At 46.1% G+C, this 27,795-nt stretch overlaps 2 protein-coding genes across 4 annotated transcripts in view; one reads left to right on the forward strand and one right to left on the reverse strand.

Moving 5' to 3' along the window:
- LTO1 (LTO1 maturation factor of ABCE1) overlaps positions 1-9,510 on the forward strand; it is a 28,089-nt gene extending 18,579 nt beyond the window's left edge. For 2 of the 3 annotated variants that reach the window (XR_014617259.1, XR_014617260.1), the window contains exon 7: positions 2,946-2,976. The gene's annotated coding sequence lies outside the window, so the exon portion shown is untranslated. Of the gene's footprint in view, positions 1-2,945; positions 2,977-9,073 lie in introns of those variants that run through there. The other variant, XR_014617258.1, reaches the window with a different exon arrangement.
- Positions 682-16,636, reverse strand: CCND1 (cyclin D1; the record flags this gene model as incomplete). Its single annotated transcript, XM_084263029.1, has 5 exons — positions 682-2,741; positions 7,991-8,139; positions 13,638-13,797; positions 14,409-14,624; positions 16,439-16,636. 5 exons carry the CDS (start codon positions 16,634-16,636, stop codon positions 2,586-2,588), a joined length of 879 nt encoding a protein of 292 aa, XP_084119155.1. The 3' UTR covers positions 682-2,585.
- Positions 16,637-27,795: the final 11,159 nt, after the last annotated feature.

Here is a 27,795-nt window from a genome sequence, read left to right on the forward strand (position 1 = left end):
TTAAACACACGAAATACTTAGAGTTCCAGAAGATAACCTATCATACCAAATGATGTGTCCCAACTGACGGAAACCCACATCAGGTTGGCATACAAGAGTTATATTATAATGCACCTTTCATCTATCAATGTGGCTAATAACACAGCTTAAAACTACTATAATAAACCCCAGATCAGACAAAGAATCCAGCTTTATAAAATGCGTAACAAAAAAAACTGACATTACTTGATCTTCTGAAATGTCTGCTGTTTTGAAGTGACTGCAACCTAGTTGCAAATCGCGAGACCCATTCAGAATACCGTTCGATGCATTTCCGCTTGCAGTAGAACTAAGAGGCACTGTGTACGAACATTAAAACCTGGTCTAGACACGGTTAACTGAAGTATGAGGTATTGTGAAACAGGAACCTTTTTTGGAATAGAGCAGTAATCACATTAAGTAAAAATTGATCACATAAAAAATCTACCAAAAAAAATGATGTCAATAATATAATCTATGAGAAAATTAAAACCTATAACATGGCAGTATATGACATTGTATAACAAAAAAAAAAAAAACTGATCCACAAAATAGCAGCAAAACACAATGACAAAGATACAGAAAAGCAATGTTAATTTTTTTTTTTCAAACCATGCTGGGAATTTATCCATAGCAGCTCAATAAAAATGGAGCATCCACTCCTTTTCTTTTCTCTTTTTCTTTTTTTTTTAATTTTAATTTTTTCCTTTTTTTCCTGTTTTTTTTTGTTGGTTTTTTTTTTTTTTACAATCAACACCTTAGCGGCAGTTTTCTCACATACATTTCACCATCACATTCTCCTCGAGCATCAACTTCAACAGCTATGTCCACGTCCCTTCAGCTACTTTCTAAAATAATAATAAAAAGATACATAGCCAAGATGTGCAAATTTTCTATTTGTAGCTAAATAAAACAATGGGGCATATACTGGAATAAGAACTTCTTTCAAGTACTCCAATTTTCGTATCTATTAACTATGGCGTTTTCATGGTTAGGCTGCTTTTGAAAAATGTCTAGGAAGGGGCCAAATAGACTGCTTGAGTTTGGGTTTGTTCTTTGAAGCGTGTCCTTTTTTCTTTAATAAGCTGTGTTAAAACTGCAACATCAAGGGTAGAAAGACTTTTTTTTTAAAAAAAGGGGCGATTGCATTATTTTACAAATCATACTGGCCTTACGAACATCCTCTGCAATAAATATTCTTTTTAGCCTTAACTATAAATTATATATTTTAGTGTTTAAAAACCTTCAGTTGTAAAACATCTAGCGACAATCCTTAAAACTATGTGTCCTATATGTGAACCTTTAAGGCCCCTAATTTATAAAGATGAGTTGGCACCAAAGGATTTCTAAACTTCAACTTTTCTATAGAAAAGGATAGGAAGATATCCTGGCAATTTGTGAATGCAATGTCTCTCACTGGAACACAACCTTCGGAAAAAAAAATCACCTCTCCTCTAACACCATAGTTAAATGCACTTGCTTTGCAATTCCAAGTTTGCGAACAAGCACTTATATATTTCCAAACCATTCCATTAAAAAAAAAATTCCCACACAATAAAAGAATGCATTTCCTATATCTAATGGACTGAAAGTGCTTTGAATGGAATGGTTTTAGAATATTAAAAACAAAATTTAAAAAAAAAAAAAAAAAAAGACTAAACTGTGGATTGAACCTGACCATAATTAGGCTGAATATCCGTGGGGCCAGACCAGCATTTTACACAGGTAACTACAAAAATATGAAGATTACAAAAATATATTATATTATGTCACTATTTCGGTTTCTCTTTATAATAGAGTATCGTATGAGTAGTACATTGGCCTTTCCCAACAATGCTAAGCTGAACCCTACAAATGCCATATGCACAGGCAATCCACAGGCACAAAAAAAAGATTAACATATAATAATGCTGCATACTAACATAGACTAACTTATGGGTTACGTTAACCATTTATAAGGTGAAGAGGATAAAAAAAAAAACTAAGGAAATAAAATAAACATTTACAGATGAATTATAAAGTGACTAAATGCATAAGCAAGCAAGATACAGAAAAGCCTAGAACTGCGTTAAAGCTATGCTTTTTAAAGAAAAAAAAAAGTATTTCATTTACTATCTAAAAAAAAAACCCTCTTCTACTTAAAAATGGTTGGTTTGTTTGTTTTATATGTAAGAAATCAAATCTAATACCTCCCCTGGAGACATTTTGTGTGTTAATGCCTATTTTTACAACATACAGACAAGAACACTTTAATATAAAAACTAGTTGATTATTATTGTATAAAATCCTCTATTTTTGTAGCACAAACCCCTGGGGGTAATGCAAATACTATTTTTTTCTTTTTTTAAGACAGTTTTTGGGGTATTTTTTGTTTATTTGTTTGTTTGAAGTCACAGATGGAAGGGAGACAGAGCAAGAAAAAATATAACAAGACTGGTTTTCCCTTCTAGTATAAAAATGTCCTGGAGAAAAGGGTTTCTGGGGGGAGATCCTGATGCTGATTCCTTCTCAGATGCCCTTTCTTTGTCTGCTTTTCTCGCCAAGCAAACCCATTAGAAGAAGTCCTCTTAAATGTTCACATCTCGCACATCAGTAGGTGTGCAGGAAAGGTCTGCTTCATCCTCTACAGTCTTTGTTTCTGAAGATACGTTGTGCTGCTGTGCCTGACGTAGACTGGATTCAAGGAGGGATTCAATCTGTTCTTGGCAGGCTCGTAAACAATCCTAGAGAAGATTAAATGAAGGAGAAAAAGACCCAGGGTCCTTTAGAAAAATAGCAAGATGACAGTCCAAGTACTATTTCTAAAAATATCAAGAGAAATATCATCAGGTTATTTGGGAGGGCAGCAGACTGCAAGGAGTGTGAGAAGAGCAACAGAACCATGGAGTAGTGAACAGACTGGACAAGCTACCTCATTTTTCTTGCAGGATGCTAGCCTGGCTCCAGTCTGCAACTCACTCTTCTCATCTTCTACTCAGTGGCCTAGGTGAGCCTCTCCATACGTGGTCCAAGTGCGTTCTGTTGTTACCTTTGGCCCATAGGTCTAAAACTGAATGTGACTGACACTCCACTGCAATGACGTGCAATAACTGATGTGGGCAGGACTTTGGCACAGTAAGATAATGCAGCTTGCATTACTACTCTACCTGTGCTGTCAACACTAGCAGTTCTGCTAAAGTCCATCTGTACTATCTTCTACCTCACTGTCCTTCACACCTTTTAAAATGTAGGGGCAGTCTGACTGGGTAGCTGTGTGAATCCATCAAAATTAAGTGAGTGGAGATGCAAAAACACAAAACTGGCCTGGAATTGGTCCAAGTCTTGCTGATGCTGTAATGATTTCTGCTTTTACCACAGAAACACTCTGGCTGTACAGTATACTAGTAGTGATGGTAATAACCAGTGATTTTCCCAGGCTAAGTTCCGATAATAGAAAGTTCTTAGAAGGGCCATATATATATTTAGAAATATGTGCCCAAAGTTGCCTGCCAACCACAGCTGTGTCCAGTAGTAGGCAGCTCAAGTTAGCTAACTGATTTCTACTTCAGAAAGCACCTGAACAGAAAAATATGCGGGACTGTGTGACCCCAAGTCAGGGAGGACATTCAGAAGGACTGCTAAGCATCTTTGTAGCCATGCATTATGTGCTGCCAAGCTTTCAGTTTGCTACTGCATCCACCTTGACATCTGGCTTCTAAAGCATTTTCTCAGAGCTGAATGCCTACACAATCCTACTGAGTGTTCGGGAGGGTACAAGGGTTTCACTGCTTGCAGACTTTGGGCCAAACTATAAGTGCAAAGCACCAAGCAGGTGGGAGAAGGTAAGTTGCCCCAGGCATTAAACCATACTATGAGCCAGTATATCCAATCTACTTAGCAATCAAATGGAACTGGAGAAGGCCTGCTAGCTCAGCTCCGCAAGTTACGGTTGTGCTCTCCAGAGCCACTGCGATGACACAAACGGTGCCTTAAATAGGCGAAACAATCACACTCGGTTTTGCCAAAATTCCTCCAGCATGCTGTTTACTCCTAACAAACATCGTAAGCTTTTTCCCAACATATTTAACTCTGTATTAAGGACTTTGAAGTTTCCTTTCAGTATTGCCTTCTCTGATTTAACCTATGACATGAGTTAGCCCTTGCGGTGAACCCAGTCTTCCATGATAAATTGCCGTCAAAAGTGTTAGGATGTGCATGACTGAGAATGAATGTTGTTTTCCTGAGAGGGTGACCTGCCTGCTGTTTTCTTTATTTCCCAGTTTCAATTCTGCCTTCATTCAGAAGCTTCTTGTGTGATCTACCAGCTTTTCACTGATTCCACTACCACAAGAATCTCCTCTGCCACCAATAAGGGCACATGGCATTTGGGGGTAAAATAAGATTAGAAACCCAAGCAAACAATTCTCTGCAAGTCCTTTCTGAGAGAGAGGGAGGTTAATCCTACCTCTAAGCAGATCAGACCATCAGTTACAGCTCACTGAAAACACATAACCTATGACCTTTCCTGGTTTAAACCCTAGTGTAATATTTCCTCTTGACAGAGACACACAGCGTTTTAAATGACAAAAAGAAACGCCTCATATCCTAAAGTCATCATGCCTTCGGCTCCTACATACCTCTGGCCTTCACAATAAGAGCTCTATGAAGTTCTTTCACTCCTCAAGATATGATGGATCAATCCTGACTGTAAGGCTTCTGCTTGCATGCCCTGTGCCATGTACCTCAGTCACATTTGGAATTAGACATATTAAAGAGCAGCACCCGAGTGCAGGTTTAGGTTCTTTTCAGTTTTACAAATCCAGACACTTTTGAGGGTAACTGCTGTGACAAGGCTGTTCAGTGTCCCAGACTGAAAGCCAATTTCTTTTCTGAGTAAAGCAAACCCTGTTTGCTTTTTACTTCTGGGGGAGGTTCATGGGTTTTGCTGGGGGCTTTTGTCATTTGGGTTTAATGCTACTATTTACATATAGCATGTTACAGCCCTGAAAACTAAAACCATTCAAACGAATTTCTATAAATACCTATTCTGCTCCCTCTGGAGTCCAGTCATGAATAATTACATAGGACTGCGTAACTTAAAGGTAATCTTGACCACAGAGTATTTCTTTTCCTGTGAAATTCTCAGTGTGGCATGTTGTAACTGTATTTTTTTAAAACATAGTTTTTACAATTTATTATGAACTGACTATCTCTAAGCTAAACAGTACATTTTTAATGTTTTAGATGAATAGTTGTCTGCAGGAATGTATTAGCTAGCAAAAATAACTGCAAAATATATTTGCTGAGAACAGCCTCATCTAAGTTTTTTTTTTCATTCTCAGTACTTCTAACCACTGAAAAGCAAATACAAAACTTGTGCATTACTCTGATATTTTCTCCCAACAACTTTTCTGCTTCACTACCCAAATTTTCAATGCCCACAGTTTGTTCAAGGTCATAAACCCTTCCTGGATTAATTAAGCTCCTCAGTGGAAAAAAAAAAAAAAAAGTCTTGCTAGCTTAACTGATGTGGTCAAATACCTTTAACACACACAGTAGACATGATCAGACTCCAGGGTCAGATACTAAAGGAAACAAACAACAACAACAACAAAAAGCCTGCTTGGAAATCCTTTGTTACTGCCTGACCCGTCTGGATAACAAGCACATGTTTGAAGGTGCCTCTGAGTAGGGGCAGGCAGCAGACGAATTCCACTGCACTAACAGACAGCACAGAAACCCAATCTAATCTGGTTTAGCAAATTTCTGGCCTGGAAATGAATGTCAGGTAAAATTCAATCTGTTTGGATGATGGGGTCAAGAATAGAATGATGGAAGACAGCCCAAGACTTCTAATTGTGATTATCTGACTTCTAATTACCCCTGATCAAAGGCAAAATGGGAAATTGGACTCCTACCAATGTAAACATGAACCATAAAGGAATTCCAATCAGGTGATATTTTACTTTAGATTCAGCTTTCTTTGTGACTAAAGGTAAAAAAGTGTAATTACATAACCTGAAATCCAACAGACCAGCTGCTCTAGCTAATAGATAATCGGGGAGAACGTTAGCTGCGTTACAGTGCACACTCTTAATATTTCAAGACAATCCAACACAAAGCGTATTCATTTGTGCAGTCTGACAAGGAGAACCATCACTGTGGAGTAACAACAAATTTCATATGTGTGCTAGCCAAGTAAGATAACAGGAATGACATTCGTTTCCATGGATTATGTAGGCACATCTCATGGGAAATTCTCTATGCAGAGGAACTGTGCTGTGTACGAAACCAAACAGTTTTCTCTGCTCAAGGCAGCAGTAGTGAAAAACATTGTTCCCTTACTCCATTACAAACATGACAGTATACATACACATAGGTCTTATTTTGCTTATTTTGGGTAGCAACCTGTGCAAACCCCTTATTTCTAACTCTGGCTGCTCCAACACCCTAATGTATTTAGCAGCAAAAGCTGGAAGGGAGTTACTTCCTTTTAAAGCTCTTAACTTTATGGTGGGGCCATACGTTGTGGCCTTGCAATGACTATGGACAGTAGAACAGAAAAAAACAAGGACTATCCTCCTTGCTAAAACTACTTTCTTTGAAAAGAGCTCTGTCACCAATTAAGTCACCTAAGGACATGCTGCCATTCTCCAAGATGTGGGAGAATCTACTTCAGTGCTCTCTTATCAGGCATGATTAAATAATGGTTTGGGTTTTTTCAGTCGGATACCATGAGACCAGATAGCGAGCCCAGTACTTTTCCTCAGTACCTGCATTAAGCATCTCGCATGGGACAGTGGCCAACCATATGCTGAATCATCTATGCTGTTCACAAAGTGACTGCAGCATTTTCTGCAGCGCTCGAAGCTCTTACAGCGTTTTGCATTACTTCAGCCACCGTAACAGAAACAGCAAAAATAACGTGTTCGATTCTGAGGCATTTTTAAGGTGATCAAAATAAGAAGCTGAGCTGTCCTATTTGTCAGTGGTTGTTTCACGTAGTCACTCAATCCTATCAACAAAGTCCAGTTATACAAACCTACTTTTGCAGTGTCTGGGCTAACAGGGCTCTATGTATTTAAATTATTAACACGTAAAATAATTTAACAGCATCTCAAAGATTCTGCTGCTAACCACAGAGTTGTCTTTATTTGACTCATTGTCCAGTGCTTGGAGACCTCACAAGAACCTTTTTAAAGCATCTATTTATGGGTATTCCACATTGTTACAAAACAAAGCTCAACTCTGCCCCAACTTCACACACCATTATGACACGGATCATTGACTTTAGGTCTTCCTTGTAGGCTCCCTTCCTGGCCCATTCACTCATGAAAGGTTTATTGCTCACTAGTTACTGATGTGCATCTCCTGGAAGCTGCAGGGCAAAATGAGAATCCTGTGAGGACCATCTACCTTGTCAGAAAGTCGTGGGACAAGCATTTGTTCCAAAAAGGAATTCAATACCGGCTACTGTGCAGATCTAGCACGTAATAAACCAAATTAGATCATTAGAACTCTTTTAAGAAAGGCTTTTTCACACCACTTGGCACACTAAAAGGCCTCGAGAATGGTCAAAGATAAGGTCAGAGATACCACGAGGGCTATTTATTGCAATCTCAGCAACTATTTCCTTGTCTTATTTTGAGAGTTTTGTTTAGGTTCCTGCTGTAATTACCTACAACCAGACCCGGCCTCTGACATGTCCTGAATCGATGCAGTTTCCGCCACTTTGTCAGATACGCCTCTTATGAACATTAGAGCTGGATGTGGCATTCCTAGCAACGAACTGCAGCAGCGTCATCACCAATTATTAGTGGATATAATGACAGCTAAATAACTAGGGCAGACACAAGAGAACATGTTCAAAAAACCCCACTCTGAGGTTTGACTTTGGTCAAGATTTACTGTCAGCTTAGCCACTATGCAGTAAGCAGGCATTCATTCTTAAAACTCTAAGGCAGGAGATCAACAGAGAGCAAGAGTCACTTACCGGATCACATTTGATAACTTGTGATAGGAAATGTGTGAGGCATTGATAGGAGAGGAAAGTGTTAGTGTTCCCCAGATGCAGGCCTTGCACAGCTGCTACCACACTGCCAGCTGCGATCATGGAAGGTGGGTTTGAAATAAATTTAATATCTGTATGAAGAAAGGAGAAAAAAGAAAAAAAAAAAAGACTGAAATGATTGCTTTAGGAGAAGCCTGCCCATACACATACACTTGTCTCCCAGCATGGCTTCAACTGCCAACTATTGCATCCAAAAAGGCTGGGAAAATTGTGAACAGAAAGGTGCCTCCTGCTCTAAACTGCTGCAGGTCCAAACCTGTAAACACTTATCCACACGAGCAACTGTACTTCGGCTAGTAGCCCAGCCCAGCACTAAGCCTGGGAGACCATTCATCACTGCGAGGTGTTTTTATCATAAGCAGGGCTCCCATTCTTCAAATGTTGAAATACTTTGCTCATGTGAATAATGCCACTGGGGTCAACGGCACTAATCATCTGAGAAAACCTGGTCGCATTGTGAAGCGTTTCGCATGATCAGATCCTAGGTGCACTCCAGTAAGGAGGCCTCGAGCCCTTCACAGCAGAAACCTTTGCACTGACATTCAAAGGAATATAGCTTTAATGAACAACAACATCAACAAAAAGAAAGAGAAAGACTGCTTAACCCTGTCAGGAGGCAGATAATCCATATTTAAATTAAGGTTTCATCTTAAAAATGCTTTGTCTCAACCTAGTCTCTCGTCAGTGGCTGCCATCCATCCTGGCAACAGGGATTTAATGTAAATGTGGCATAACTAAGTGACGGGGGTCCCAAGAATTGGCGGACAATCAGTTACATTCTGATGTGACACCATGCTGACAAGAGGCTGGGCCCCCTTCCAGACTGCATTGCTGTAGGTCTCTCCACAAAGCCACTCCCATGATTCCTTAAGGGGCTATCTCTGCCATTTAGCATGTTTCGGGGTTTGGGTTTGTTTTGTTGGTTGCTGGTTTGTTGTTTTGTTTTGGGTTTTTTTTAATGAGAATAATCCATGTTTTAATGCTAATACTCTTTCTGCTGAACAGGAATGCGTTTGATCCGTGGCAGTGTACACCTTGGAGGAGAATCAGAAACAAAGGAAGCAAGTGGCACAAGAAAACGTCCAGTTTTGTAAGGAAGAAAGGGAAATGCCACATTATACACAAGAACCTGAGATACATTCCTTCAGCTTTTATCAGAATACAACTTCCTCTGGGCTGAAAAAATATAAACCATCTGTCAAACCCTTGAATGAAATCAAAGGAATGGACAGCTTAGAGGGCTCAGTGGAACAGTTTAAGTATTAAATCATGCATCTCCTTTATTATGATAAAATAACTTTTGTGTAAATGTTTTACCAGTGAAACTAAAGACTTTGGGACTCCATGAAAGTCCTCTCTCCGAATCTATTCATACACCTCTGACACTCCATTGTAGCCCTGACCAATATCCACCTTCAAAGGCACATTTTGCCCAGCTTTCTATGAACCTTCAAAATTAAACTGATACGATGAATTGTGGCCAAACTTTTGTGATGCACAAGGCGAGCTAGATCTAAAGGTAATCTCATTCATGTTACCATGCTTAAAATAAATTCAGCTTATCCCATTTTCCTAATCTGCCCATTTCCAGCAAATACAGCCACCTTCTAGCAAGCTTCTGCCTTTCCCCCAAAATCCCAGTAGCGTGGACTGCTTACTGACAGGATACACGTTCCAAAGCCAGTCCCGTGACTGAAATACCCAACTGAAATACCCATAGTGGCAGGTAGTCTTCGGAAATGGGGGATTTTGGTAGACAAGCCCAAGTTCCACTGAGATTGGGTTGTTCGGAACATTACAGCGGCAGCTCATTCGTGACACTACTGACAGAGCTCCACAAACAGAACATGACCAAAAATGTGTGGGTTTAATGAGTCTGTCCTGACGGGATCACGTTTGGGATTAATATTTGCGTTCTTCTTTTAAACCAAGCAGTAAACAAGAACATGAATTCATAGTCACACCCTCATTCTTTCCAAGGTGGAAAAGTGATAATGAAGTTTAAATGACCAGTTTGTGTCTGTCCCTATAACCACTCCAGACAAGCAGCATGGACTGCCTTTTTGTTGCAACTCAACAAGGAATTATTTGTGGCAGAGGCCACTAATTTCAGCATATTAATCAGGGGGCCCCTCTCGCCTGTAATTGGATGCCCCCAAGTGAAGAGTGTGGCATCATTGTCAGCCTCCATCGCCTCATCTTGCGCTATTGAGCGCTCAGGAACAAGGGGGCTTCGGTGAGATGAATTAGACCTGACACAGCCACAATGGGGTAGGGGGCCCCATCAATTGAAGCACACATCCCCAGTAGCCTATCTGAGACTTCATCCAAAAAGAATAAACAACTTCAGCGTTGTTAAAAAGAGAGAGAGAGAGAGAGAGAGGAGGGGGAGGAGAGAGAAGAATGCCAGCCACCCTGAAGGGAGGACAAAGCAGGCATATAGGCGCTGCAGCGCTTTAAAAAAAATTCCTAACAAGGCGAGTCACCCCTTTTCCTTTTTAAATGGAGCAGCAATTCCATCCGTCTGGAGAGCTGGGGGCTATGAATGAAAATCTTTTCATTGAGGCAAATCAAAACTGCGAACATAAATCACTTGCTGCAAGATGCAACAGGTTCCAACTGGTCACATACCTTGAGACTTCCAATTTTATAAAGGCCAGAGAATAGGAGAATTGTAACACGCTTGTTTCAAAGGGGATCTTTCTCTCTCCATCCGAGAGGAGGAAGGCAACAACAATAATAATAGTAATAATCATAATATAAAAGGAGCCTGGTATGTTTTGATAACCAGAGGAACATAATGAAATGCTGAAGCTCCAATATTTGTTGCTATTCATTGTTATGCTTGTATAGAGCTGCAGTTCTCCCTCAACACTGGTCTTAACTTGGGCCAAAAGAGGCCTGCTTCCTTTTGAGCTCTCCCTGCCTTCCTCGGCCATGCCAAAGCCCCATTCATTAAACTCAATTATGTGTTAACTTCAAACAACCCCTGGTAATTTTTTTTTTGCGATTTCTCCTGAACTTACCACAGCACAGTCCATTTTTTGGTGAAAATGGATTTTTCAAAACTAAACCAAATCAAAGAAATCCACTTCCACTAGCCAGACAACTGAAGAGAGAGCCTAGAAGGAATTCTCAACTTCACCTTGCAGTGTACCCTCCCTCTTTCTGGAGCAAACGCATATGCACTCATCTACAAACACCTCCACAGCCTTCACCTTGTTAAGCAAACTGGCGGCGATTTTATTTTCTAAAGCCAGTGTTCTTTTGCTGCCTCTTCTTAGGAGACCCTCCTTTACAGTGGAGGACACAGACTGTACTTCAAGCAAAGGAAATACTGCACTTGCCCCTGAGGCCATTTAAGCGAGTGTCAGTGTTTCCAGTGGACTTTGGATTGGGCCCCACAGCATCCAGGCAGCACAAGGCATTTGCAGTCTATCTAGGTTCATTTTGGCAAGGGGAAATACAACACAACCCAGCAACAGCAAAGCAAAGTCCAGTGCTACTTAAGCCACATGTGATCTTCAACTAGCCAACAAAGAAGTCATGAGGAAAGCAAGAGGTAGAGAAAATCCCGACATCCAAAAATAACAATGAAAATAGCAAGCCTAGCGGCCGGCAGCCTTCCCGACCATTCTTTCCCCAGGCAATATTCCCAACTTCAGTAGGGAGCTGAAGAGGGCCCCAATTCTGGTGAACTCAGTGTGTTTTTTTTAAAAAAAACCTAAGTAGAACTCTGAGAACATGGTTCTCATTTACTGATCCATTCTCCAGCTGTGGTGCGTAGCAAGTGTTAAATAAAGGCTCTGGATGTGCTTCCTAAAAGAAACATAACAACACCGACAGTAGATCAAAGTACTGGACTCTTAGCAAGTCTCCAACCTTTGAACTACTCTTGTTTTCATCCCTGTCATTGCCAACGCAACAACCTAGGTTAAACATCCCCATATCCAAAGGGGAGGCCAGGTAGCTGTTCTTTTTTAGCTAACAGCTGAGGAAGCTTCAAACTTAGCAAATCAGGCCTTCAGAGTCACAGCAGCCTTATCTGGTAGAACCTGGCATGGTGAGTTACGTCTGATTTTCCCAAAATGTTGCTGCAGGTAGTTCAAAGGCTGTTTGAAGGTTGTGGCGCTCCAAAGACCGAGCATTACTCCAGGCAATCTAACTTAGGAACTGCCCGTTATGCGGATGTTAGGCCCAAGATGAAGAGCAATGCCCCTGTTTATGAATTTCTCTTTTACAGCTTGGTTGTTCTGTCTTTAGGCCTTGCAGTGGGGCTGACTCTGTGGAATACATTTTTTCTTCTGAGTAAGTGTCTGCAATCTTGCTTCAAAGTCTTTTTACCAAATCCATCTCTGGGAGTAACACTACACAACATTAATTTCTGCCTTTGACCACGCACATCCCACCACCATTTTCAAATGTGGGCATCTCTTCTCAAGTCCAAATGCAGGTTTCATCGCTCTTTTTTTAGCACAACTGCTACCGAATATTAACATTTATTAAGGCACCGTATCTCCTTTACACTAAGTTTTTATCAGTGTCAACAGAGCATCTGGCATTCCTCTTTACGTGCCACTGCAAAAGAACATTTGCTTTGGCTGCGTTTTCTTCCTTATTCTTTTGCCACTCCTGGATCGTTCTTGCCATACTATAAGAATAAACGCGTTGAACACGTTTTGTTTAAACAGAGTTTCGTCCCTCTAGAACTTCTTTTGTCCCTGCTCCTCCACTCTGTCCTGTGGGAACAGCGAGATCTGGAGAACAGCAAGACTCTTCTAGAACTGTTCTTTTCCTTCACACTTGCTTAGGGTTCAGTGGGTAAAGCCGGTACACGTACAAATGCATACACACAGTCCACACGCAAACATGGAACTTCAAAGAACCAGCGCCCGCGCACGCACGGTGCCCTTGAAACCAAAGATCGGGTCTCTGCAAACCTGGCCTAGCCAACAGTCGGCATCTTTGGAGGCCGGCCCTGCACATGGCTTCAGCTCAGCACGTGGTCAGAAGGGTGCAGATGGCAGCGGCTGGGTCCTGTGCCAGGAAAGCCTGTGTGCTGCGTGGCCCTCCTCCAATCCACCAGCCACCGAGGGGCGGGGGGGAAGAGGCAACTTGAAGAGGGAAGTTTTAAAAACCCCCACGCAGAGCTATTCACAAGCAAAATCTCCCTCACTCTCTCAAGGACAAATCCACATGGAAGGATTCCCCACACGGGCAGTAAGCCTTTTTGCAGCCCCCACGTCAAACCCTGTGTACAGAGGTGAAGAAATCACGCCACATGGAGCTGCGACTGCACAGCTAAGCTACAAAGAGCTGGGGGGGGGGGGGAACTTCTCCCTCCCTGACAATGCCACATATGCAACCCAGAAGCAAAACGTCTCCTGAAAAAACTTACCTCTGCAAAGTAATCCACCTTCTGCAAACAAGGGGCAATAATCGGGGCTTAAACTACCTCCCCACAGCTCTGTGAGCTCGCTTTAGACCACAGCTACGGGAAGCTTTATAAGCCAGGGGGTAGGCACGTGTAGGGGAGCAACACGCTTTGCTTAACGTGCAGGGCTCATACCTGTAGCGCACAGAGCCACAAAAGTCTGAGCATGTTTACGGATGATCTGCTTGGTGTCCTCTGCCAGAGGCATTTTAGTAAGGAAATGTTCAATGAAATCGTGGGGGGTTATTGCAGCCAGATTCCATTTCAGCTTATTCACCAGAAGCAGCTCCATTTGCTGCAAAGACAAGAGGGAAGGAAGGGGGGAGAAGAGGAAGGAGAAGAGGGAAAATGTGGTTAGCTCCGCTCAAACACGGTCGGACGAGCAGTATCCGCAGCTGGGCGAGTCAGCGCTCAGCCAAGCCCGCTTCCCCGGCTGGGGCTGGGGGGGTGGGAAGAGTCCTCCCGCGGCGGAGCCTCGGTGGGGGCGCGGGCAGGGGCCGGTGGCCGGAGCAGCCCGGGCCGCCCCCGGCCGGGAAGCGCCCGCCGCAGCGACACCCCTCTCAGGGCCGCCAGGGGGAGCCCGCGCCGCGCCCATAGCCGCCCGGCGGGTCCGGCCGGGGCAGCCCACGGGCCGCTGCCGGGGAAGCGGGGGGTGGCCACCCGGCCCGGCCCCACTCAGCTTCCCCTCCCCTCGTCTCTCGTGTCCTACCCGGCCGCCGCCGCCGCGGGGGCTACGGCTCCTACGGCCGCAGGGAGCGGCTGCCACTCGCCGCCGACAGCTCCGCCGGCGGGGCGCAGCCCCCTGTCCGCCTGCCCCGGTGTCGGGGGGGCTTTGCTAATCGGCGGTTTTTTGTTTGGGGTTTGACTGGGTTTGTTTTTTCCTGAGGTGATTAAACGTGAAATTACCAGTAATTCGTCGGGTCTAATGGAGTTATCTGTATAAATGCACAGTTTTTCTGCGGTCAGAGGAATAGTTTCCTTCATTTTTGAAGCCACAAACATGCAGGTAGCTCCGAGCAATTGCAATCGGCTTTTCTTGAGGGGTTCAAACGACAAAAATCTGTCCAAATAATTCATAGCCAAGGGAAAAACTTCCTCTTCGCATTTCTGCTCCTCGCAAACCTGGAAGAAGGAGAAAGATCGTTGAAGAATAATTTCATGGAAGCGACAGCCAGGCTTGTCCCGGCGGCCTCGTCTTCCCTCCCCCCCCTCACCCCCCAGGCTTTGCAGGGCAAGGTTGAAGGAGACGAGGGGGCAAACGCAGTTGGGGGAAACGGATAAACAAGGGAAAAAGAGAGGCATCAAAGAAAATGAAAGAGAAAGTCACGAGTGACAAAGTGGGGAGAAATGTGGCGTTAGAAATCCGTAGGCGATTCACGCTGAAAAAAAAAACGGGGGGGGGGGGGGGGGAAGGGAATCGAAGAGGAGATCTGTCCCCATCTTTCAAGGCCCTAAAACAAATTTTCAGAAAAGAAAGAAAAAGGAAAACGGAGGAAAATACGAGTCTCCGGGCCTGGGAATAGAGTGCAGAGTCGGGCTGCACCGGATTTATTTATTTCGCTTTTTTTTTCTATCTAATTTGCCGTTGTGCTGCCGATTCCCCTCTCCGGTCGAGACACAAAGGTGGCGTCCAGCCTCATTTCCCCAGACGTCATCTTTTCAAAAAATATTTAAAAATATTTAAAAAATTATTTGAGCTTTCAAAAAAGGCTGAAAATGTAGCGGCGGGGGTCCTTTACCGAGCCCCGAGCCTTTGGTCCTGCTGGGGGGCTCCGGGGAAGCCCCCCGAAGTGAAATTCACCGCCTCCCTCTCTCGCCCTGCAGCAACAGCCGGGCGCGACATTTCCCAGAGCAAGGCAGGGCGCTCCTCATTCAAAAATTAATTAAAAATACATCGCGGGCGCTCAGAGCTTCGGAAAAAGCATGAAAATGTAGCCCAGGTCCTGGGGCTCCCACTGGGAGCCCCCCCAGACGTGTCCCGCCGGGGTACGAGGCCCTTTCCCACTCGCTTTTCCCAGGCGACCTTGCCGATCGCCGCCGTAGCACAAGCATGCCTTTGAGGGGTGACCACTGCTTCAGCCTCTCTTCGCGCTGAACAAAGAAACTTTCACCCTCCAACTCCCCCAAGAAAAGCCAGAGCCCCTCCAGCCGGTCCCCATGCCCGCAGCCCCAGCAGGGTCCCCCGGCCCCCGACCTTCTTTCCCCCGGCCCCTTTCCCCCGCTTCCCCCCCGCGACACACACCCTTGGCTTGCTCCCCGGGACTTTCTTAATTTTTCTCCCGATTAATAAACACTTTTGCTTTGCAAATAAAAGAACAAAGATGGCGCATAATACTGGCACGGGCAGCCACTTGCATACGTGTACAAGGATATTAATTTAAAATAAAATCTCCAGAAAAATTAACTGGCAGCGTTTCCCGGCGGCCCCGCACCGCGCGGCCGGGGGCTCGACAGCCGGGGCCGCTCCCCGGCGGGGCGGCGGACGGGGGGTATCGCCGAGCGGGCTCTTCTTTGCGCTCCCCGTCGCCGGTACCGCCTTGTCCCGACGGGCGGAAAAGGTGCCGGGGAACCCCCCGACCCCCGACGCGGTGCGCCGGAGACGGGGCCGGGCGTGGGGGGGGGGGGTGCTGGAGTTGAGTTGGGGGGTGTCGTCCGCCGCCCCTCCGCGGCGGGACCCGACCGCTGCAGAGGGGATGAAGACGCGGCAATAACGGCGGCGGAGACCGTCACCCCGGCCCCGCGTCCCCTCGTTACACGCGGACGTCTCCGAAGCCAGAGCAACGTGTGCCGCGCCGGGGAACGCGTTGCGGGATGGGGGGGGTGGGGGTGGGGGGGAGGTTGGGGGGGGAAAGAGGCAGGAGATGGGGGAGCAACTCTCCGCCGTAATTCATTTCGGTGCCGAAACTTGCCAAGAAAATCCCCCGAAAGATACAAACCTCCAACATCCAAGTGGCAACTATTTTCCTCATATATGGCAAGATTTCTTTCTGCACGCATTTGAAGTAGGAGACGGAGGGCGAGCAGGTCTCCTCCGCCTTCAGCATTGTCTGCAGCACCCTGTCATTGAGGAGGTTGGCATCTAGGTAGGCTCGTCGGATGGTTTCCACCTCGCAGCACAGCAGCTGATGTTCCATGTCTGCCTCCGTCGCCTCGAGTCAGTTTTCTGCAGCAGGACTGAGTCAGCCGCTCGCTCGCTCGCTCTTCTCTCTCTTCCCCTTCCAGGAGTCCCTTGGATGCTGCTTCTGCTACTGCCGCTACAGCCCTCTGGAGGCTGCAAAACTTTCTAACTTCCAACAAAACTCTCCTGTATAGTCCCTGTGACGTTACTGTTGTTAAGCAGAGATCAAAGCACGAGAGAGAATGAGAAAAGAGAGAGAGAGAGAGCCAAAAGCAAGGGGCAGAGCCCTAAAGCCATCCCATAGGCTTCAAGTCCTTCCCCTTTGCTTAGCTTATAGAGAGCAGGGTTTTAATGCAAATGCAAATGAGACAAGGGCTTGCTTCTTCAAGGGCAAGGGAGAGGTGGGGGAAACCCAAATTGTCTCTTCAGTGTATCATGCATAATTTTAAAAATGGAGCGGGTTCTGCAGTGGGAGCCAAATGATGAATGGGGCTAGGCCACACACAGACACGCAGGGATATAAATACAAGGAGACTTGGTCGGTTTATTTTACTGGGGGCGCCGGGGAGGGGGAGCAGGGCAGTACCAGCGCATCGCTGTTCGTTACCAATTATTATTATCGCCGTCACCAGCACGTACCTGCCATATCTGTTGTTTAAAAAGACGTGCACCCAACCTGAACCCCCTGGTCTTTGTAGCTGATCCCAAGGGAAAAACTGTCCCCCATTTCCTCAGCCCTGCTTTTTCCCAGCGTAGACGGTTTTGCTGCACACCAGAATTTTAAAGGAATTGAGGTCTCCCCCCATCTACCAAGATGGTGCTTTTTCTTCTCCCCCACCTCTTTTTTTTTTTTTTTTCTTTTGAACACTTTCACTTTAAGGGTTTTACCCTCCAAAAGGGGCACAGGGGTGGCAGGGGACAGGGCGACAGCTAATCCGAACCGCAGTCGGCGGCAGTGCACGCTGGGCAGGCCGCGCTCGGCACCCCACCCCCACCACTCACAGCCACCCAGAAAAAATATCCCAGCAGAGCAGCAAAATGGTGGCTAGAGCTTCCTCTAGCACCTAAAGGGAGATGAATCCGGGGGGGCGGGGGGAAAGGGAGGTGCCGGCAGCCGCCAGAGCCTGCCGGGGCCTCATCAGACACACTGCACCGCCACGACAGCCTGTCCACGCGTGACGTGCAACGGCAGGGCCCCACCATAAATAACTCCCATTCCCCGGCTGCACTGCCCATACCTGAAAACACTTTGCTTTGCTTTGTTGCTAATAAATAATAATTAAAAAAAAAAAAAAAGTCTTTTGCAAACTCCTCATGTTTTGGAGGACGGAGAGGGGAGCTTGAGGCCTGCGGGAAAACACCACAGATGCAGCCAACACACCACCGCACGGGAGGAACAACTTGTCCTGCGCCGGAGTGGGAAGAAGCAGGAAGACTATCAGCTGGGGTTCCCACTGCCTTCGCCTGCCCACCCCTCCAAACCTGAGCATTCAGATCAACCTCGGCCTCAGTGCTTTAGCATCACATGGGTGCAGCATGGACAGCAGGAATACCTACCTGTGGTACCGCACTGGTGGCAGCATTGCCAGCAGGCGTTGGGGCAGAGGAAGGGGCTCCTGGCCACAGAGGACATGTGGTGGAGCCATACAGCATCTCTCCTGCATGACCTGCGGGGAAAGCAGTGCCAGAGATCACAGGGCATGTTGTTGCACAGTTGTGTGTTTACATAATCTCTTTGCATGAAATATCTGCCCATCTTTCCTAGTTTCCCAGTTTGCTTGACCACTTGTCTCCATTTTGCCTCGGTCTGCTAGGAGGATGTCGCAGGCCCCGGGGATCTCAGTTCCCCTTGCACGCCACAGCCCATGGGGCAAATCTGGACAGCGTCTCCACAAGGAAGCTGTCGCCTGCGTGCGTCCCTCTGCCTGTTTGTTGTGCTTCGTGCTCAGGACATGCACTTCTCTTTTCACAATTTTAGTTGGACATGGAGGTTTTAATTTTTAGTGAAGAAAACACACCATGACCCCACACTCCTGGCCTGGAATTTGGCCTGCTCACCATGCACAACCAGGGGATCCTATTTAACTGCCCCCCCCTATATTCTCAACACCTTTTGGGGGCGCAGCTCCTTTGGGGTGCAGGGAAAGTGCTTGGGGCAACTGGTCCCTGCTCCTTCTCCCCCTCAGGACAGTGCCAGCACTGTGCCTCCAAATACTTGCTCCCGTCCCTGCCCTGGGTCACGGTCCCCAGCTCCCAGCGCTGCGCTGCACCCGTGCCTCCGGCATCCGCTGCCTCCCAGTTCGGGGTGGGCTCGGTGAGAGCTTCGCGCCCCCCGCCCGCCCACTCCCCCTTTTCCAGCACGAGGCTGGTGTTTCATTCATAAAAGCTCTCCGGCGGGGCGCGGGGCTCCCGGCGGGCGGGCGGTGCCGGCGGCGGGGAGCGGCGCTGGCCCCGGGCCCGGGGGAGCCCCCGGCGGGCGGCGCGGGGCGGCGCGGCCGCAGGAAGCGGCCATTAGCGTGAGCCAATGGGGGCGCCGGGCTGTTACCAGGCGGATCGGGCAGATCTCGGCGCGGGGCTCGCCCGGTTCCGCCGAGACAAAGGGGGCTGCTCAAAAGCGCGAGAGCTACGGCCACCAGGCAGACACCCCTCCCGCAAACCACCGCTCGCCTCGGTGGCAGCTCCGGGATTCGCCACCGCGCCGGTCGGCCCCGCACCTGCCCGGGATGCAAGGGAAGGGGGGGGCTGGAGGCGGTACCAGCTGCTGACGGGGTCCCGCCCCCGCCTCTACCTGCCCGCTTGGCGGCGGGGCTCCGGTAGCGCCCGGTGCCGGCCCGCGATGCCCTCGGGCAGTTACGCTGCCCGGCGTTACCGGCTCCCCCACCGGCCACGGGGGCGGCGGCCGGAGCCCAGGGATGCCTGCGGCCCGGCTGCGCGGCTCCCCGCCCCGGGGCGCGTGTTTAACGGGCGTGCCGCCTCCTGTCCCGCTGCCTAATGCGCCCGGCCCGCGGCGCTCCCCGCCGCTCCTGCGCGGCGACGCTCTCGGGGGCGGGCTCCGAGCCGCAGCCGCCGCCGCTCTCGCCCCGGGGGCTTCCGACGGCGCTTCCTTCCTGCCTGCCCGCCCTCCCCGCCTCTCCCCTCCCTGCGGCGCCCGCTGCCGGGGACGCCGCTCCCGGTCGGCACTTTCTCATGATGTCATCCCGCGCCCGCCGCCGCGCCGGCCCCGCTGACAAAGGGCGGTCGGCCCGCCCCGCCGTCCCCCCGGGCGCGCACGCGGCTGCGCGGCCCGTCCGCGGGTGCGCGCATTCCTCGCGTGCCGCCGGCCGCCGTAATCTTCCAAAGAGCCGCGCAGCAGGGCTGCCGCCGGGGAAATGACCGACACCACCTCCCCCGCCCCGTTCTGGCGGCGGCGAAACGGCCCAGAGCGGAATAAACCGGCACGAACGGGCGGGCGGCATCTCTCTGGCCGCGGCTTCGAACCCGGAGCGCCCCTGACAGTCCTGCCTGTCACCTGCTTGCCGCTGCCCCCAGTTACAGAGTCACTGAATCCCAGAAAGGTTTGGGTTGGAAGGGACCTCAAAGCCCATCTAAGTCCCTTCCCCTGCCATGGGCAGGGACACCCTCCACTAGTCCAGGTTGCCCAAAGCCCCATCCAACCTGTCCTCTAACACTGCCAGGGATCCAGGGGCAGCCACAGCTTCTCTGAGCAGCCTGTGCCAGGGCCTCGCTGCCCTCACAGGAAAGAATTTCTTCCTTACACCTATTCTAAATCTCCCCCAGGCCTTGGGAGGCGGGTGAAGTTGAGCCTGGCACAGAGCCGAGGGTGGCCAGCTGGGGTATCCAGAGGCAAGGAAGCATTGCTGGTGGCACCAGGCAGGCAGTGATAGACCACGACGGGCTTCCAGAGCTGTGGCAATTCTCCTAAATATAGCCTGAACAGTGGAGATAAAAAGAGTGGAGAAAGGAGGAGGAAGGGCTAAGGACAGGACAAGAAAGAGGAAGGAAACGAAGACTGGTTTTGTTTCTTTATTCATCAAGGGAAACCTCATGTTTGGCCGTGCCAGGAACGAGCCAGCGGAAGGAGAGGCACCGAAGGGTGCCTGGCAGGCAGCGTCAAGGTGAATAGACTGTGTCTTTATGCAGCGACATCTTCAGAGTGAAAACGTTTCAGTGGAAAATAGTTGTCATTTTAAAGCCAGCAGCTACAGTTTCTGTTTTGCTATGCACTGTTAACCCTGAAGTCCTCAGCTGACAGTACGTTCACATTAGCATGAGAATGATCGACGTAGATGCCGGTGTTTGATATGGATTAGCCGGCTACAAAAAAGCATGTTTTAGCTACACAGAGCATGTAAACTCGATTTACAAGGTAGAAAGGGAGCATTTTCTCCATTCGCCAAACTGACACTTCCTCCTGTAGTATTGCAAGGCCATTTAGAGGCACATTGTAAACGCCGTTAGCATTTTGTTGTTGAACTGCGCATTGGCATCAGTTTTTGAAACACTTGGTCTATCTTTCCACTGGTATTGTGAAACAGAAATCACAGGGAGATGTGTCATGCTGATGTGTGACCCTAGGTGATCCTGGTCTGACAGGGATTTTGGGTTAGGTGATCTTTCGAGGTCCCTTCCGACCCCTAATGTTCTGTGATTCTGTGTGTGTGATTGTGCGTGTGATTGCAGGTTGAATTCTGCTCCCACTGAAGCCAGCAGCCGTTTGTGGCAGGTTGCTGATGTCATGTCTTCCTTGGGGCAGAGGGGGGGACAAACGACAGAAAGTTTACAGAAATGATTCCTACTCTGTGGTATACACCTGCGGCAAAGCAAATTTTAACCTAACCAAATTTTGTGGAGTACCTTGCGTAATTCCTAAGTGCCAGTAAATCAGTATGTATTGCATACACTACATAAAAGCTATTTCAGGAATGCCTTAGGTGTCGCCTTCTATTTTGCTGGTCTCCCTTTACCAGAAAAGATGCATTAGTAACCATGATCAGGGTTATCAGATAGGCTGGGCTGGTGGGGTACCCATCGGTGGATTTGTTTCTTGGTTAAAAGTGTCAGCTCCAGAGAGGTAACTGCAGAGATAACGCCCATCCCCATGCAGCACAAAGGTGTGATGATAAAAGCTGATCTTCGCACTCTGGTCTACATACGAATGTGCTCTGGCGCGTATTTTGTCACCGTCTTTGCTACTGGTTCTCTAGCTCTCCCAGTCTGTCCAGCACTGTGCACTGCGCTTCTCCTTTCGCTCTGCTGCCCTGTCTGCTCTTTCTCTGCCCACCTGAAAGTGGTAAATCTGCTCACCACATCTCTGCGACGCACTCTCAGAGTGACAGTGGTACAGATAACCTCTGGGCAAGAGTTTTTGGGGTACTCAACACTTTTTGACTCAGCGGCAGTTGTAGGGGTCAGTTCCTCTGTGTATCAGGTACTTGGCTCCCTGTAATTACCTCACCCTCTTTAATTACTGCCTGTGGTAGTAATTAATTCAGTCATAGAATCATAGAATCACTTGGGTTGGAACAGATCTTCAAGATCATGAAGTCCTCTAGTAAGGTCCTGCTTCTCAGTACGTTAACATGGGATGGAGGGGAGGCTTTCAAAATCAAAGTCCTATCAACATCTGACACCCACCCAGTTGGTTCCGTATTCTCTCACCCTTTCTGTTGACTTAAAGTGAAGTCACATTTTTGGGAAGCACATCTGCCTCGTTTCACAATTTCTTGCATATTGCTGTTGAATACTTCGGGTTTAATGACCGTGATGACCAGAAGAAGGTACCTATTGCTGTCTGACATTTCTCACTGTGCAGTGATCTCTACCAGGGGCTGAGAGAAGGTGAGGATGAGGAGAGAAAGAAATCTGCTTCACTTAGAAGCAGTGGGCTGGATAGTATAAATGGTTAGGACTTGGGTTATTTCACTGAAAGAGCTGCTGTTCAGTAGCACCAACAATCCCAGAAAGTCTCCTTCATTTCTTGTGTTCAGCAGATGACTTTCCCAACTCTTTCTGAGCAGGTGGGCACTATCATGCCTGCAGGAAGAGGAGGACCTTGCTGTTCCCTGCAGCCAGCTGAGATTATTGTAGTCACCTGCAAGATGTTTGAATCCCTCAGACCGTTTTGGAAACCTCAATTGTTTCTGTATTTTGTTGTAAAGTGGATTGGCACCTCTCTGAAGGACAAGTATGTGGACTTTGAACATTTAGTAAAAATCATTTGGCTCCAAACCAAGTCTAAAACACTGGATTATAATTTTGACCTGAAGCATAGATGACAAAATGATAAATTTGCAAAACTCAGGCATTTTTCAGAGCACATGAATACAACGTGAGTATTACCATCAACATCAAAGGGAGCAGGATTGAACCTGTAATGTATAACACTAATGACTACAATCAAATAAACTTATATTGCTTGGGTTTTCTACCACCTTTTGCCTTGTGTGTGCACACACTTTTATGTGTGTGCCAAGCGAGTGGATCCAGAGCACCTCCGTTTTGAATCTGTGGCAGTTATACTAAATTGGTAAAAATACAACAATGCAGGGTGACAAGCCTTGGGAAATCTGGTCTACTTGTTTCCATAAATCAGTAAATGAGATTATAGTCTTAGTGAAGTCTTCAGAAATATTTACAGTTAATTTGATCTGCTTATGGCAACTGGTGGTTTTTCACCCTACTTGCAGTGCTGCTTAATTTTGTTAAAAACAAGTATGGAATAGCATATCTCTGTGGAAATGTGTAATCCTGAAGTTATATCTTCATGTACTATTTGTTTTATATTTATTGTTTCTTTTTTGCTGTGTTGGGAGTAGTGCACAATGTCAGCAGTAGCTGTTTTGTTTTGTCCCCTCTGGTTAGTTCTCACTTGTCTAGATGTTCATGGAGGGACAGCTAGTGACAGAAGAGAATGCAAGGTATGATAATAGCCTCCTATTAAACTTAATTGAATTTCTTTTGTTGACTAATTTTCATTTGTGTTTACATAGTTTTCTAAATTGCTCAGATTTACAGCCTTAAACAGTGGATGATGCTTCTGGGGGGGGGGGGATTATTTTTCTGAATGTGTATTACATTTCAGAGGGCTTAAAGTAAAAGAAAAGGGTGAAATAAAATGTGAATGTCAGTTTTGATTAACAGCTATATCAGAGATGCTTTGTTTCCAAGGTAGGACATTTTTTATGGTTTTAACATTACCTTGGCATAGGAAAAACCTAGAGTTTGTAGCAGCATCAGTGTCTGCTTTTAAAGTAAAGAACAATCAAAATTAAAGATGCATGGTCGTGCCATTCCAAATTCCCTTTATCCTATACATTTTCTTGATTCCCAACTTGGGACCTCAGTGGTTTTATCGAAGTGCTTAGCCTGCTGTTGGCTGCTGATAGGATCCCCAGTCACTCCGGAAATGCTAAGGCTCAGTCAGCATGTGTAAAACCTCTGTTTGCTTGATCATGGCAAGGAGGTCTTGTTCATGCAGCTAAAAAATTCAGATTGCAGGAGAAAATGCAGGATTCCCAAGTCCCGACTGCACTGGGCGTCGGATGGAGACAGCAAAGTTAATTGAGATTATCTGACAGAGATTCTCAACTGGAAAATGGTGTGGCATGTGGATCCCAGACTTCAAACACCCTGAAGAAAAGACCAAAATAGACCTTAATATTTATTTGCAAACCAAAATACACACAGAGGTCTCTGCCAGGCAGAAGCTCGGTCGCACGCATGGGTATCGTGGTGTGAGTGCTTATTGCGGCATGTCTTGAAATGCACGGGTGATTTCCCAGAATATTGTGCTGGGAAAGGGAGGGTCTAGAAAAGGGGAATGGCTACATTTTTACTTGAAACATGATAAAGTTCTGCCCTCAGCTTATCTCTCCTTTTTAAAATCTGTGTATAGTCAGAGCATATTTTGTCCACAACCAAATTATTTCATCAGATCCAAGCTTTGGCTTTGAATTCATGCTGGGGCTGGAACTGGTTAAAGAAGCTGAATCTCAGCAAAATGTTAGTAGAAAAAACAGGAAAATTTTCTCAAGAAATACTGAGAATAATTTTTCCTACTTCTGGATTAATCAAATTTTGTAGCACAATGATTTGCACTGATGAAAATGATGCCAGATTGTGAATGATTTAGAAGGTAATTCAGGACAACACTTAAACATGTGCCTAAATTTAAATAAGTGCACCAGAATTACTCATATGTTTAAAAATTAAATGTATGTTTGAATACATTGCTGAACTGGAGCCTAAGGATACAATTTTGAAGTTAAATCTAAACTAGTCTAGGCAGTGCCTATTGCTGAAAGTGATTGGTCTTCCCCAAAATGGCCCACACTGGAGTAAAACAAGTGCAGCTTGTTGACAATAACTTCAGCTTCCTCAACAGCTTTGAAAAGCATTCAGTTCACATAAAAATGCAAGTAAAATTTCTAGATAATACAAAAAATCAGTGGTGACACACTGAAGTCAGTTTTGGTACTAACATGAAATTCTTACTTGATTTCACAAGCTACAGGCTGTTGGAGAAAGAATGAGGGGAGCAGTTCTCATGCCAACAAGGGTGCATTTCTTTCCTTTTCTTACAAGCTCCTGCACCCTCCTAAAGTTAAAGGACCAGCAGAGCAAATATGTCTCTGAAATCAAGCTGGCCACAAAGCAAGCGAGAAGAGGCAGGGTGTTCTGAGATGCTCACTCTTCCCTGTGGGTTGAAGAGGGTGATATTAGGCACACCGGTATCACTGGAGACCTCTCAGCTTCACTGAAACCAGCCACAGAGATTAGGGCTTCAAGGCTTCTCTTGGCTCTCTCTGAAGGTTTTGCTACAAACAGGAGGACTGCAGTGTCTCCTGGGGAATGGGTGGGTATTTTTCTGGAATAAAACCACAGAGATTGAAGGTTGTTCAGAGGACCTGATACAAAGACTCTCTCTCTGGGAAGGTTAAGGCTTCCTGGACATCCACCAGGAAGTCATGGGCTTAGGGAAATGATGCTTGCAGAGTTGTCAGCATTTTTAAGGGGGATCTTGGTCTCTCCATGCAAATGCTTAAAGGCAGCAGAGGCCTGAGGGCCCCAGGTATCCTTCTGGCAAGCCTTCCATGGAAGGAGAAAGACTGTGGGTTGTGGATTTCTATCGTGGTCATTTGTACTGCAGCTAAGCACTTGGCTGCCTGCCTGTGATGGCTTTGTGATAAGACTCCGTGCAAAGATCTAGCATACTTTTAATCAAATGTTTCCATTAGTTTTAATATATTGTACCCATCAGATTACAGTCACTCAGCAAAAATCCAACCTTCGACACAGAGTCTCATTTATCCTCATCATCCTACCATGCGCCCAGCTCTGCTTTGCTGATGCTGGTTCTGGTTGTACAGTCCCATTGTGGGGTTTGGTGGTTGAATTGGTTGTTTTGGGGGGGCTAGGGGGGGCAGGGTGTGTGCAATTAGCCTGATTGGAGCAACTAGGCCAAGGAACATCAAGTGGTAAAATAAAGTCTTGATGACATATTTGAACTCTTGTAGACCATGGGTTATCTGATATGCAAGGTCACTGCTATTCTCTGGGAAAGTTTAGAAGAATCTGCTCCTTTTTCAAGCTTAAAGGGCCCTGCTTTACAGGTTTAGGATGCAAATTGAGTCTGCAGTTCTTCATAGGTGAATGTTTCAGAGTATTTACTACCTGTATTATTTTTTCCTTTTCTTTAGATTTAACTGTTGAAGGGCAAACAGAGTAGAAATGATTTGAATAATCAGAAGAAAAAAATGACTCCTGCTACCAAAACGGAATGAAATGCAGAAAGGAAATAATAATAGTGTGAAGATGAGAAACCTAAAAAGAACTTAAAAATTCCTTTTAATAATTTAAGCTGTCATCAGTAGCAGAAACAAGGAATTAAATTTCAGCCATGACTTAGACCAGGCATGTCTTAAAAAGAAAAAAGATAAAGACAAATTGATAATGCCTGAAGACACTATCCGTGGGAATAAAAATGTGCTGAACTAGACCCTGGGAAGCCACGTATCTTCTCAGCTCTCCAGTCTGTAGAAAAAAGAAATTATGGCCCTTGATCTTTAGCAAGGCCAACAGATGGACTCAGGGAAGCAGAAGGAAAATAACATCATTAAAAGTTTTGTCTTCCTGTATTTATGAAAAGTCAAGTTGTGCCTTGCTCAAAACGTTTGAAGCTATTATATTACAAAGATTTGGTATTTATATGATTAGATTAACAGTGTTCTTCTGTAATATACATCTCAAAGTCCCATCAGAATGAAGTTGAAAGCTAAAAGCATCACATAATAACTTTAACAGACCTTTAAGGCCGCAGCATGGCAGTTTACTACAAAGAGACCCTGAAAAGTTGTACACCCTTACATCAGGATGCTCTTTTAAGTTAGAGGTGTTCCTCCTCCTAAGCTTTCTTTACTCTGAAGTATGATGTTCTGTGTTTACATACGGACTGGTGGAGCTTTACGGTGGGGTTGTTGCAATGATACAAGGAATCCTGTGGGAAGGGACTGAGGGGGGCTGCTGTTTTCCTTTCATGGGAATCTGAGTATGTAAACTCTTGGATATTTTATCCCTCTGCTTTCCTCCTACTGTAGTAACAGAATTATCTGGCAGGATGAGGTATGGCTTTCCTTTGCCGGTGTCTTTCATGCCACTCTTCATACCGTTTGGGAACAAGGATTATTCACACCCTCACCTCAGGGATTGTAAATGCAGTATCTTTAAGGAACATGCATTTTATCTACAAAGCAATGCACTTGTGCCATAAAAATTTGCTATCACCCAGTAGGAATATGGATTCGGATCCATTGATTCGATTTTTTGCAGGTATCAGAGTTTAGGGAAGGATCCTACTACCTTGCGATTAATGCTTCGGGCTGATTTTACCCTGGTATAATTTCATGAGCTATTTCAGACTCGCGGTGGGATAGTGGGGAAAGACTGAGGACATGAACTTGGTGAAGTTAGAGCGATAGCAAAATGCCAGCTGGAGTCTTTGGCGGGAAAATCTATCATTCTCCATTGATAAAAAGTTTATGATTAATCACTAGCTTGATTGCATTACCCTTTAATTAAGCTTGTAAGTGCCGAAGAATGGGGACTTTGGTGTGCTTTTGCTTTGTTATCTCCTGAACATGGTTCTGCTGGTGTGATTTTATAAAAGATCTTACACTG

This window comes from Gallinula chloropus (assembly GCF_964237585.1).
Source record: "Gallinula chloropus genome assembly, chromosome: 4".
Classification (NCBI taxonomy): Eukaryota; Metazoa; Chordata; class Aves; order Gruiformes; family Rallidae; genus Gallinula; species Gallinula chloropus.